Source organism: Dreissena polymorpha, chromosome 6, assembly GCF_020536995.1.
Source record: "Dreissena polymorpha isolate Duluth1 chromosome 6, UMN_Dpol_1.0, whole genome shotgun sequence".
NCBI classification, from domain to species: Eukaryota; Metazoa; Mollusca; class Bivalvia; order Myida; family Dreissenidae; genus Dreissena; species Dreissena polymorpha.
The window spans coordinates 20,596,061-20,610,298 of NC_068360.1; the positions used below are offsets into that span (position 1 = coordinate 20,596,061).

The 14,238-nt window shown below is 32.4% G+C and overlaps 3 protein-coding genes across 5 annotated transcripts in view; 2 read left to right on the forward strand and 1 right to left on the reverse strand.

Moving 5' to 3' along the window:
• The window catches only part of LOC127835106 (uncharacterized), a 144,821-nt gene that overhangs the window by 80,160 nt on the left and 50,423 nt on the right, over window positions 1-14,238 (forward strand). The window lies entirely within an intron of this gene.
• The window catches only part of LOC127835110 (protein MIS12 homolog), a 162,502-nt gene that overhangs the window by 68,311 nt on the left and 79,953 nt on the right, over window positions 1-14,238 (reverse strand). The gene's annotated exons all lie outside the window — the stretch shown is intronic.
• The window catches only part of LOC127835099 (uncharacterized), a 327,076-nt gene that overhangs the window by 32,111 nt on the left and 280,727 nt on the right, over window positions 1-14,238 (forward strand). The window contains exons 22-30 of one of the 2 annotated variants that reach the window (XM_052361363.1): window positions 485-558; window positions 895-1,017; window positions 4,278-4,368; window positions 4,864-4,988; window positions 6,315-6,471; window positions 7,105-7,214; window positions 7,901-7,986; window positions 13,253-13,468; window positions 13,584-13,736. In XM_052361363.1, coding sequence (XP_052217323.1) covers window positions 485-558; window positions 895-1,017; window positions 4,278-4,368; window positions 4,864-4,988; window positions 6,315-6,471; window positions 7,105-7,214; window positions 7,901-7,986; window positions 13,253-13,376 — 890 coding nt within the window. In that variant the 3' untranslated portion in view covers window positions 13,377-13,468; window positions 13,584-13,736. Of the gene's footprint in view, window positions 1-484; window positions 559-894; window positions 1,018-4,277; window positions 4,369-4,863; window positions 4,989-6,314; window positions 6,472-7,104; window positions 7,215-7,900; window positions 7,987-13,252; window positions 13,469-13,583; window positions 13,737-14,238 lie in introns of those variants that run through there. The other variant, XM_052361362.1, reaches the window with a different exon arrangement.

A 14,238-nucleotide genomic window follows, 5' to 3' on the forward strand; every position in this document is an offset into this window, starting at 1 on the left:
TCAATACATGCCAAAATCTGTGAAAAGGCCCCTTTAATGTGTTTTGATGGCATATGCTGGTTCTATGATAAAAGGTTTATTCATAATTTTCTTTTTACAGAATCTGAACAAAATTATTTGTCTTTGTGAACCAATTGACAGTTTACTATAGAAAATAAAATGAGAAGTATATACAAATCTCTACTGATGAACCATAATAATTGGTCCAGACACCTTAACAACTATAATAAATATGCACATAAACAACAATTAGTATTTTTTTTCCCAAGAATAGCTTTAGGTGGTACATTGTCAGATATTTTCTCTGTATTTTCTTGCATAAAATTAACAAGTGTTTTTCACAAATATGAAAAGAACATTTTGTGTTTTGACTTCTGAAAATCCTTCCTAATTCAGTTTACATGTTTTGATCTATGTATAATATCAAAACACAGTTGTCTTAGTCGCCATCTTAATTGGTTTAAATGGTTTCACTTTTTTGCAGATCAGAACACTTTAGATAACATGCAGCTGGGAGACCCTTGGTATGAGGAAATAAACGATCAAGAGGAAATGATTGTAAGTGTTTAACTCTAGTGAAGTGTTGTAACTCTTGTATTTTTATGTGGCCTATGAATGCTTTCTGCTGATTGCATTTTTAGTCATTGAGTGGAGTTGAACTGTTGAATATACTTTGACATGCCATCGTGATTGTTGAATTGTTGAATATACTATTACTTTCAATCGTGATATTTTTGTTTTCATAATCTGTTTAAATGTTAAGTCAAGGTTTCATTTTATGTCAGGTTCTCTTCTAAAATTCACAACCACAAACGATGATCTTTTGACAATTCTTAACATAGTCAATGAAACATCAGTTTTTCTATGTTCTACAATTTACCCATTACTTTCCAGATCCAGATATTCACACCACGTGGAGTGATAGCTGAGACAGGCGCCATGTTCCATATCGTGTACCGCCATTCAGAGACACAACAGCTTTCTGCCTACTATACCAAACTGTACAAACCTGTCAAGGTGGATTAACAATCTGTTCACTTCTCCATGAATTATACTCTGTTGTAAGAACACATTATCCCTTCATGAACAACCGAAACATGACATCAATTTCATAAGCGGCAATAATACTCATATAAACATGATGTTTCTCCTTCAAAGTATGTGAATTAAAGTTTTGAACATCACATCAATTAAAGAAGCATCTTAAATAAAATTCTGAAAATTTCATCTCTTCATCAAACATCAATTGTAAACATAACATCACTACTTAAAGCATAAAAAATAAAGGTCTGAACATAAATCACTTTTGTGTGGAGAAAACATGAAGCTTTAAACATTACATTTCTTCTGATAGGAATCAAAAATGAAATTTTGAACATAATACCACAACTGAAGAATCAAAAATTTAATTATTTACATAATTTATGCAAGCATCGAAGAAGAATTACATTAATAAACGAACAAATTAAAAAAATATTTTAACTTTAAATATTTCTGGAGTTTCATTATTTCTGTTCATCTTTTTATGCCCCAGGTAGGGTGGCATATAACAGTTGAACTGTCCGTCAGTCAGTATGTCAGTCTGTCCGTCCGTCCGAAAAAAACTTTAACATTGACCATAACTTTTTAAATATTGAAGATAGCAACTTGATTTTTGGCATGCATGTGTATCTCATGGAGCTACTCATTTTGAGTGGTAAAATTTTAAGGTGAACATCATCCTTCAAGGTCTAGGGTCGAAAAAAAAAATCCAAGGGAAGTTATATGCTTTAAATGGACATAATTATCTGACCTGCCAACGTATATATTTTTGTTAAATTAATCAAAGCGGCGCAGTAGGCGGCATTGTGTTTCTGACAAACACATCGTGGTAGAAGGTCAAGGTCAAAGTCATCCTTCAAGGTCTAAGGTCAAAAATACAAATCCAAGGGAAGTAATAAGCTTTAAAGGGAGATAATTATTATTTAATATTGAACATAGCAACTTCATATTTGGCATGCATGTGTATCTCATGGAGTTGCACATTTTGAGTGGTGAATCTACAGTCACGGTAGTTGCTTTTAATTATTTGCTACTAAAAATAGAGATTTGTTAGAGACAATTATTTTCAAGCGAAGTAATTTATATAATTATAAATCTCATATTATATATTTCCTTACCAAGAATTTAAGTTCTTTTCACAGTTACTGTACAGATTTTTTATTTTGATTATTTATAACTCAAATGATTGATTTGTCAAAGTTTTTTTTTTAATGATATAATTATCATTTCTTTCCTGTACTAATTTGTGAATGGTAGTGTTCATTACATACCTGTGGACTTATGTCCATAGATACATGATGAACTCTGGCTATGATCTCTTTGATAAACCACAGGCCTTGTTTGTCAGTGATGTCTGACTTTTTTCATTTTTGACTGTCTACAGACCCCCCCCCCTCCCCCGATTGGATTGGACAAAATCCAAGGGAAGTGATAAGCTTTAAAGGGAGATTATTTCTATACCTGATACCTGCCAAATGATAAATAGAAATTTTATTTTAAAGCGGTGCAGTAGGGGGCATTGTGTTTCTGACGAAGACATCTCTTGTTTGTAAATATAAATGTGACCTAATAAAAGGTTTCCTATCTCATCAACAGCAAATTACAAGGTTTGTCCAGCTATTACTACATGCCGGATAACATAATGACATAATCAAATATTCAAAACACCTGCTCACTCTGGTATTTCCATAATAAAAACATTGGGATTGAGATGTTTTGTAGTGATCCCTTCTTCCATACTAAGTGTCCTATCAGGACATTACATTTATAAAATGAGTGTAAGAAAGTTCTTCATTAGTTACCATTCATCAGCACTAGATAATCAATGTAAACGGATTACCATTTTTTGGGATAGTTATTTTCTTTGAGTTTTATACCAACAACAAATCAGTATATTTATAAACAAAAGTAACTCTGGAGCCTTAGTATACTTAGTACGTTTAATTGAATTTGTCAACAATTTCCCCACCCATTGATGTATTGTTCTGAAAAATCAGAGTACATTTTATTTAATGGAAATAAAATCTAGAAAAATGATTTCTCACTGGTTTGATTTGAGGCAAATATTTCATAAAGATGTTAATAATTTATATTTTTTACTTTTACTATCCGTATTCAAGAAGCACTAGCAGTTTTGTTTTTATATGCGTTGAAATTCCAAAATGTTCCATGTCCTAGTTTGATAACTGACTGAATTGCTAACTGAACCATATTTAAATAATAATATAAAATAATCATTACACTTGCATTTTCTAAACATCTATATTGCAGTAAAACATGGACAAATATATTAAACTCAGCATTCTTAAGTTTTGTTTAAAAGTTTCAGTTCTCATGTGAAAGTAATAATAAGATCATTATTTTGTTTGGGTATTATGCAAACATGCTAAAGCGAAAGTTCATCCTAATTGTCATGTTCTTAACTCTTAACGGACAATCTTTCTCAAGTTACGTATTCTTTATGTATCAAAAGGATGAAGCATTGAAACTGTTCCAATAAACCTTTGTTATTCTTAAAGCGGTAACATTAATGTTTGAAAAGGAAACATGTGAATTTTTGAGAATTCTATGTGGGTTATTATTTCTGACAAGAGCTTATTGAATCAGTCCCTTACTTAACAAAAAGTGTAATCGATCTGACATTCAATATCCCCATATTAACCACAATTAAATTAAATGCCAATCCAAGAAAATCTCATTAAGAAATTACCAGCACAGGGTCTATAACTTTGTTCTAATTTCAACAATTTAATAGAAAATTTAAGGAACTAATTTTATTGATTTTAAACGTTTTACACTTGCCATCGTACTTTAGAAATGTGTGTTTCATCTAAGAAACAAATAGCTTGAAATACTGAATTTATGATCATGCCATCTCTTTCAATATATTATGCCCATTTGATTTTGTTTTGCATTATTCCGACCACTTTTTGGCTTAATCCAAATGATACTTATTCATAACAGTTCAGTTCCATTGTGCATTAGATGAGCACCCCAGGACATTAGGGTAGTCTTCTTTAAAGTTACTATTCTTGCATGTTGTTGAAATCATCACTTGATAGAAAATGCTGATTATATAAGAATTATGAGATGCTAATATGTTCCAACAGTTGTAGAAATTACAATGCTAATAATTTGTACAGTTCCTCAAAGGTTTTTTATTACCCATTTACATTTTAAATCCAAATATTTTATCTGTTCACCTAATTAAATTAGTGTAATTCTTTCATCAATAGGTGCGCTGTTCACGTATTGTTCGAGTGGTAGGTTCTCCCACCAGTACAGAGCTGATTGTCATCTTGTTGTTCAATGCATACCCACCTCAAGGTCAGAGACGTGATTGGAATAGGTTGAGCAGCAGAAAATATATCGTTTCGAATAAACATCTGCAATTCTTAGCTTTTCTTTGCTGTAACCAAAACTTCAAAAAAAGGTTTTGATTTAAAAAAGCTAAATTATATAGCCATTGGTAAATTGAGGGTTTTGTATTTTCAGGTGAATACTAATCACCTTAATCTTGAGCCAGTTTAGTTTAAACCTATTTTATTTTAGCTCAATTGCATCGAAAGCCTTATTTGAAACGCTCTCCAGTCCGTTTCCTGGAACTATTGGGGCTCGAACCCACGACCTCCTGATTGATAGGCAGACACCATAACCACATCATACAGCCTATTTGAGTCTGTTTGCAAATATTCATTTGAGCTAGGTGCAAATAACAGAAAATGTGTGTGTACCAAGGAATTAGTTTAGGTCCAAATAACGTATACTCTAATAAATGGAAGAGCAAAGTCCGTTCTTTTTAATTTGATAACAACATTTCAGGCCCAAATTTCACAGTGTTCATTGTGGATCTGAGAGAGATGACACTGCGTGACTTCAGGAAAGAGCTGCCAGTGTCCGTGCAGGAGTACAACACCATGATGACAAAGACCATCATATCATGTGATGTGAGTGTTCATCTCACCTTGCCTTGCAGCAACTTCGGCAGTCATAATAGCCATTGTTTGAAATGGGAAATTCCTGTGGATAATTTTGTGCAATATGAGTTGTTAAACTCTTGATGAAAATGGAATATTCATGTAGTAAAATTTTCGGTCAGTTCAATGAGTAGTTAAAAAACGTTGAGGAAAATAAGATATTCTTGTAGTTCAATTATTTAAATTCAGATCTGTTTAACATGCAGTTTAAAACTTTAAAAGTTTGGGTTTATTCAAATGGCAGTCACAATATATGGGACGTATGCCCCCAGGCCACATGCCCTTACAATATTTTAGACAAAATCGAATTTATGCCCTCTGGTACCTATGCCAACCTGTACTTATGCTACTCCGCTTACTTGCTACTTGAAAGCTTACCTTTTTGAAAGTTTTCCATTCCGCAAATTATGTTTCACAGTTTTACAAGTGACACATTAAATATATTATTTAAATGCTGAAAGAGATTTTCCAACTATTTGAAATGTTAAGGTATTTTTTCGTACAAACACCTAATCAATTCCCTAATTTTCAAGAAATGTACCAAATGGTTTGTTCTTTGACACTAAATTAGTTTGCTGTTTCAATACATGTATTTGTATTCTTTGATAATTTTTAGATTTGGGATACACGTAGTGATTATCCTGTGTTTTTGAACCTCAGTAACAGGTTAAGAGGATTTTAAAATTTTTGCCAACTCTCCTTTCAACATCACTTCAGTACCTACACATTTGTTTCTTATTACCATTCCAAATAAATCCATATTAACTTATCGAACCTTGATTTAATTTTGACTTATTATGAAAAAATGATATGTTGATAACATAGTACATTACTAAGTACATTACTATATTTTATGCCCCCGGATCGAAAGATCGGGGGTATATTGATAACATAGTACATTACTAAGTACATTACAAAGTACATTACTATATTTGTATGCCCCCGGATCGAAAGATCGGGGGTATATTGTTTTTGGCCTGTCTGTCTGTCATTCATTCATTCAATCATTCATTGTGTGTTTTCCAAAACTTTAACCTTGGTTAAAGTTTTGCAATAACTTTTGCATTATTGAAGATATATATTAAGCAACTTGATATATGGCATGCATGTGCATCTCATGGAGCTGCACATTTTGAGTGGTGAAAGGTCAAGGTCATGCTTCAAGGTCAAAGGTCTAATATATGGCTTCAAAGCGGCGCAATAGGGTGCATCGTGTTTTTGTCAAGCACATTTCTTGTTTCCTGATGATATTTGGTTATGAAACTAACATGGCAATATGTATGCTTTTCTGTTCAGGTGACTCGAGTGTTGGGAACTTCAGGCTCTGACTATATATTCATCGTGTTCAACAATCGCATTCGCTGTATATCACTATTTTCGGGGCAGACTGTTGTCAGGAAAGGTCCATTACCAAGTGCTGATGATGAGCAGGAGGATGAAGAGGAAGACACTGGTGGGTGGGGCTTGGCTGAATGTAGTGAACTGTGGTTTAGTTTATTCATTTTTATGTGCAGACACTGTCTTAGGAAAGGTTTGAAACTTACAAACTATGATGATAATGATGCAATGGAGAGTAAGAAACAAAAGGGCGTATGGGGTAGGTTGTAATATAGCTCATTGTGGGTTTGTAAATTTAACTGTTTTACTGAAATGATTTTAACAGGTGTTTTACTTGTTCAGCTTTATTTATAAACTAAACAAATCCATATCACCTTTAAACCAACATATAAATACTCAAAGAGAAAAAATATTTAAATTTCCTAGGATATCAATAGTCAGGGCATGATTTGACAGTCTCCGATGTGCTATATCCTTTTGGTTGGATACAATAATCAAAATATAAATAACTGTCATGTAGGGTTTTCTAATGAAATGCAAAACAATTTGATGTAGTTAAGTTTTATTTTTTTAAACATTAAAAAAATAAAATATGAACAAAATCTATTTCAAGCTTCTTAATTTATGTTTACATATCCATGGGTCGATTGATGTATTGCAAGTATGCGTGTAACTTTCCATTATAAATATTTTATTATCATGGCTGTATGACATCAGGTATGGACACACATGTATTTTATATATACAGATCGCTTCAACGGCTGTATTATTGATGAGACCCTTCTAGATCTGCCCCTATCCACAGACTGTACAGTGGTCAGCTTTGAAGGCCGAATACACCTGGTCCTATTTGCAAGGGTAATTCTTACCAACATTTAACTTGTACAATAAATAACAACAAATGAGTTTACTGAATTTTGCATAATCTTGTATATGCCCCTCATTATTTGCAATATTAAGTATCCTGAAGATTTGAAACAAATCTACCAATATGTTAATTTATGTAGAAATTCCTATGTGTATCTGAATAGCCAAATGTTGGAACTAACGTTTGAAAATTAGTTTGTTTACACACCCACAAAGTTTGGGGCATAAGGCATTGCACTTGTCTGTGGCTTTATAACTACGTTTGTCGGTTTGTTTGCACAATTGTACCTGTTTATATAGGTACGTCCTGAAATGTTGTGTACCACTCTTGAACTGGTCATTTTCACTCATACATTTACAGCTGAATGGTTACACCGGTAGTTTTATGGGATTTTAAAGGGAGGAATTTTGGCTCAACTAATTTAAGCATATTTATGCCTTTTGTAATGTGCTAGTAAGTATGAAATATATGCATGTTTAAAGATGATGTTTTTATTAGAAAAACAATATTATACTAACTGGTTTATTTGTATGTGTTGATTCATGTTTTGACTTATCAGTGTCTTGGACACAATCGAGTTTTGGTTGAGATTCAATGTTTATGAGGTAGATTCAGGAACTTCTATAAACAGTTTTTAAAAACATTAAATAACAATAAGTTATAAATTGTATTTCAGAAAATGTCCAAGATGTACATAGTCACGTTCACAGACAAAAACAATTATGTAGACAGACGGGCTCTGTGGAAGACGTATACCACAATGTAAGTGAATACTATCAAAATCAGAATCGTTTATTCAGACTTAAGCATTACAAGCTTATCGTCATTTACAATCGTATACAATAACAGCATGAAGTAAATACAAACAAAAATATACTCATTTCGAAGAAAGATCAATTTACAATATAAGGAGTAAACATGTTAATGTGTTTTCGTGAGAATGTTATAACATAATTTCAAACGTAGTTTAATAATTGCAGCACTAATTGTATTATTCTGCAACAAGTTGCACTAGTGAATAGAATTATTCATTAAATCTTCATATGGAAGATATTACTCGTTTTTTATGTATGCATTTAAACCTTTGAGTCTTTTTAACAAGGAAAAATACATGAATATGAATTCGTATGATGGGCATATATAACCGCATAATCCAACTTTATATTTGAATGTTATTTTTCATTTGTAGTTAAATGAAATTTATACTTATCGGATAGAAATGATGATAACTTTAAAGCTGTTTGTAATGAAAATCATATGTCGAAGTGTGTTACGCTTTCTTGTAGTTAAGTAATGTATTAGTGTTAATAATAGTTCTTTCCCCTTTGTTGACCACCTATACGAAAAACGAAACTATAGTTGGTCTATAGGGATATTGCTCCTTAGTTTATATTAAAACAGTATCAGTTAGAGGGCAATCTTAGTTTTATAAGTAAAATCTCCATCTATATACACTAGTCAATTTAATTTAAATTGTATCATACCCCAGCGTCAACCATCTATGCGAAAAAAGAAATTTAGATGATCTAGGAGTATGTATGCGACAAAATTACTTTCATAGCAGTTACACAAAACTTTAAATATTTGATAAACAAATAAAAATACAAACAGCACATAAACATACACAAACATGATACAGGGGTATGTATGCTGCAAGATAACTTTCGTAACAATTATACAATACAGTAAGTATTTGAAAAATAAATAAAAGGAGAAGCAGCACAAAAAATACACAAACATGATCCAAGGGTTTGTATGCGTCAAACTCACTTTCATACCAATTATACAATACATTAAATATTTGAAAAGCAAATAAAAACACATACAGCAAAAAGCATACATAAACCTGAATATTCAAAACGATTTGGGTGTATGAAAACTTTGAGTGATGTGTAAATCACCGATTTTATAATTAAACTGTAGATATTAACGTTTCTCTTAGTTGGAAAGCTTTTTGGCAGTATGTTGCTAGCTTTTTTAAAGTAGTTTTATTTTCGCTTTGCATAAGTTGAACATATTAAAGCATACTCGTGTGAGCATAGAAATATTTTGAAATATATTCTTTCCGAATATGGATATATATGGGGCACTTTAGGACAAAATGAAACTCGTCTTCTATATCATTTAGGTTACAGAGGGTGCATTTTCTAACTTGTCTAGGCACATTATTATGACGGCCGATTTCAATATTTAATTTGTGGGATGATAAATATAATTTGGCCAATACATTTCTGTATTTTGGATTTTCCAACTGGCTAATATATGCTGACTTTTCAAAATTAAGTTTTATTTCTCTATATACATCTAGAGACGTTGAGTTTTCTAGTCCTGATCGCCAATCGCTAATAAAGATATCGCAAAGTCGGACTCTTAGCTTTGGGATGAATGTTTCTATTTTAACAGAGTTCGGATACATCCCTAGTTCATGTAAGCCCGAGGATTAAAGTATCAGACGCACTTTTGATGCCCAGTTTGAACGAAAATTGTTAGCATTTATGTTATTTAATTGTTCGTTTATCACGATATTTAAAATACAATTTTCTTGTTTGACTGTGTGTATCTTTAAAAAGTATTTAACAATTCTAATGTATCTTTCGATATACAGTGGAAATCTATCCAGTTCGCTATACAATGCAAGAGTATTTGTAGAGGGTTTTACATTAAAGACCCATTTACAAAACTTTTGTGTACTCTTTCTAAAGTTTCACCTTGATCGTAACCCCAAACTTCCGAGCAGTAATTTAATACTGATAGGACATACGCGTCAAATAGGTTAAACATTATATTTATTGGTACTTTATTATTGTTAATTAAAGACATAAGCGCATGTAAAGATCGCAATCCTTTCCCCGCAAGTATTTTCATTGCTAAAGCGAATGACCAGCCGCTGGTAACACAAACCCCTAAGTAGTGAAGGAGTTAACAATTCTACCTCTTGATTATTATAAAACCATTTATCGGTAGAACCTACCCTCCCCCTTTTCGAAAGGTCATTACTTTAGTTTTTTCGATGTTTACTATTAAATTCCATTTTTGACAATATGAATAAAGATTATTGAGAGAATTGTGCAGTCCATCTTTGGATTCAGATACGAGCACTGCGTCGTCAGTGAATAGTAATACACAAATAGCGATTTGGTCAATATTTATACCTGCATCTATATTTTCCTGTAAGTGCATCTCAATATCATTTAGAAAGAAAGAAGAGCAGATCGGAGAGGTGATCTCCCCCTGGAATAGTCCAATGATGCTATTGAAAAAATTTGACAATGTTCCTAAATGTTTTACGCAAAGTTTAACTTCACTGTACATAGAACGGAGCACGGATAATACTTTTCCGTCTATTCCTAAATGTATTAGTTTGTACCACAGTCTATTCCTATCTATGCAGTCATATGCTTTACGATAATCCACAAAACAGCATACAATTTTTTCTTATTACATATTTGTATCTGTATCAGCGAGTTTAAAATAAACACTGAGTCTATACAGCCATAATTGTTTTTAAATCCAAATTGAGCGTCCGTTAAAACTGAATTTTCGTCAGCCCATAAATTAAGTCGCTCGTTCAATACTATAGTGAACAATTTAGAAAAACAGCTTGTTAGTGTAATCCCCCTATAATTATTTGGGTCGGAATGGTCACCTTTTTTATGAATGGGGATAATCATGCCCGAGGCCCAAGCTCTGGGGAAATGACTTTGAGTTCAGTATGTGATAAAAAAATGTGTTAAGCGGGCGGACTATTTGTGGTGCGCATACCTTAAAATATTCATACAGAACATTGTCAATCGATGATGATTTATTAACACGAAGTTTCTTAATTGTTTTTAAAATTTCAGTGTCCGAGATTGGGCTATCTAGGCATTCAAATGTCGATCCAATATCTTGGTCCTTATCAAACTGGCTAATAAAGTTTGAATAATCATCATTCGTTTGCGTGTCGCCACCAGACATGAGTGTATTAAAATAGTTTTCAAATTCTTCATTTGAAATATAATCTCCGGTTGCCGATTGTTTTTGCGATTTAAATATTTTCCAAAATTCTTTCGGTGACTTTCGCCTTAGATCATTCATCTTACGACAGCGGGCATTATTATATGAATGTTTTTACTTTCGACATTGATATTAATAATACTAAATAAGTTATTTTATACAGTCACGTTATTTGAGTTTTGCTGAACTTGCAAAAGCATGTATTGCAAATGAAAATACAGCATAACAGCATATATTAGTTAAAACAATTTCACAAATTGATTCATCATAAAAGTTACAAAATTAAAGATAATTTACTTTTTATGGAATTAACATATTAAATGTGATAGGAGCTGTTACCCTGGAAGGTCCAAATGTTCACATTTTGTTTTAATAGTTATGTATTATCATTCTTTTTGTGTAAATAAATCATCAATATATTCATCAATACTTTAAGTACAGGTAATCATTATACAAAGAACATATAACTGAATTAAATGCTACAAACTACACCAAAACCATAAATTTTGAGTAGTATAAGCCATTCCATTTGTTTTGATAAAAAACCAAGGCTGATAATACAATCATCAATCATCAAAAATCAATTTAAAATAATATGTCAAGATAATGCAATAACAAATTCTAAAAATGCAATTTATATGAACATAACAGCAAATCTTTTAAAGCTATTACAATCAACTATCACTAAAGTTATACAAGACCAAACACACACCATATTACCATCATAATACATGCACGGAATATTATACATTTTTCAATAATCAAAATGAAATTTATGATAGTTATCTTAATAAATGAGCATAATTATATATACAATTACCAGTTATTAAAATGCAATTGAAAGAACCAGCATCATAATAAATGACACCGAATTATGATGAAAGCAAGTATCTCTATATTTATGTTTTTGCTTAACTTTTGTTTGTATTTAATTACACATATCAACAAAAATACAAAATGTACAATTTTATAATAGATCAGAATATATTTGCAACAATATACACACATACAACAAAATCCCTATAATAATGGACTCTGTTAAATAAATTCATGGTGTAGAAGCAGACATGACTGGCTTCAGTCTAAAAGGTCATATAATGACAAAGAGAAAACACAATACAGGGGGTGGACATTTGTAATTTCCACTATTTGAATTAAGAATAAATATTACTATTTAGATACCATAAACAGTTATTTACTTTGGCTGGCATTCATAATGGGTTAAGTTGGATCGCAAGTGTCACGGAAAATAATACAAAATGTGTGCTCAAAACAGTACAATACATTGAAATACATGCAAACAAATATTTTCATTTACCATATAGCATAACTCTCATTTAGCTTGGAAAGGTTTGTGTGAAGGTCAACGATGTGAAAATAAGAAAATAAAATAGACCACTCTAAAACTTGATAACAATAGGAATCGTACTGTCATCAGTCAGTTCAGTTGTCCTTCTGTCTATTCTAAAGCTAATCTGCAGTTTATGCAAGACACAAAAATAAATATAATCGCCTAGTATGTTGAGACCGTTTGACGCATAAAAGAACAACATAAATGTACGAACCTCTATAGATCAAGGTAAGTCCCTTGGGGTCAAAAGTAACAATACAACTCTCTTATTATCCGAAAATGGCAGTCTATTCTCTTGCTTTAACATGCATTCAAAAAATTTGAAACAGTTTTTTGCTCAAAACGTAATTCTATATACAATATGCTGTCCAGGCATAAAAAGCACATTGCTGCCCATAAACGTCACTACCATACTTACTGAATGTCAAATTCATTGTCAGAATGATATTTTCTGCTCTCCTATTTCCTTAACACATTTAAAGATTTCAAAATAAGTAACACAAATTAACCACTATAAAATGTTGTGTCGAGCACAATCACCAACCGTGCAACCTTAAAGCCGAGGTAATAGTCAGAAGTGGAATGTCAAAGTACAGCAATTAGTTTCATAACTGTATTACAATTTTCACAAAGCAGTATGTTGGGTTTTATAACCTTATGAACATCCAGAAATGTTTCTAGACCAAATCATCAGATTGTCCCACGTGAACTAAGAGTGAACACGAGTGATTGGCTGATGGACGACTTACAGCACGTGAGTGTGCGGCACGCAAGATACTCCTACGTAAGGTGGATATGGAAATGAGGAAGGTGGGGCTTATCAGGGACCATCCACGCACCATTAAACGAATCATGCTGTCAGACAAAGTGGAAAATTACAAGATACTTGATAAAACAGTAAGTTTAATTTGTGTTTTTTTCCCCGAAAAATGTATGTATAATTTCACTCTGTGCATGCCATTTACAAAAGGCTTGATAACTGTTCCTTACAACATGTTTATCTTTTTCCCAGGTCACAGAGAGAGCCTTGCTGGACAAGGAAGCGGTGATGCAGAGACGGGCTGCAAGTCGAGCTGAGACTGCCAGCCCAAAAATAGACGAGGACGATAAATTCTAGTGATCTTGTTGCCTTAGTGATATCATATGAAATGCGATTCCTTTTCTATGGAGCTGATACCTAGGTTGTCATTTTAATGTGCTTCGTTAGTGATATTCTCGCATATTGATTTCATTAGGACCATGCTCAGGCTTTAGTGACCTTGTTGTCATCGTGAATTCGTGATGTCATGTAGACTAGGGTCTGGCTTTAATCACGCCGTTACCATAGTGATATTTTAGGGACATTGTTTCCACGTCAATGTATCGAGATGGTGATTAGGTATTGAAAATGGACTATGATTCCGGATTTAGGGACCATGTTTCCACAGAAACGATATTGAGGTCGTGGTTTAGTTTTAAGGGACCTTGTTTCCATAGTGATAACATCGAGTCTGTGATTCAGTTTTTATGACATTGTCATAAACACAAACAATGGAGGAGAGCTGATTTTATGTATTGTGCTGTGTTTAAGGACAAAATAACTCAAAAAAGACAATATTTGTAAATTCTGGTGCGTCTATGTCGTATAAGCAAAACAGCTTAATCTGTTTATGACTCTTTTATGTCCC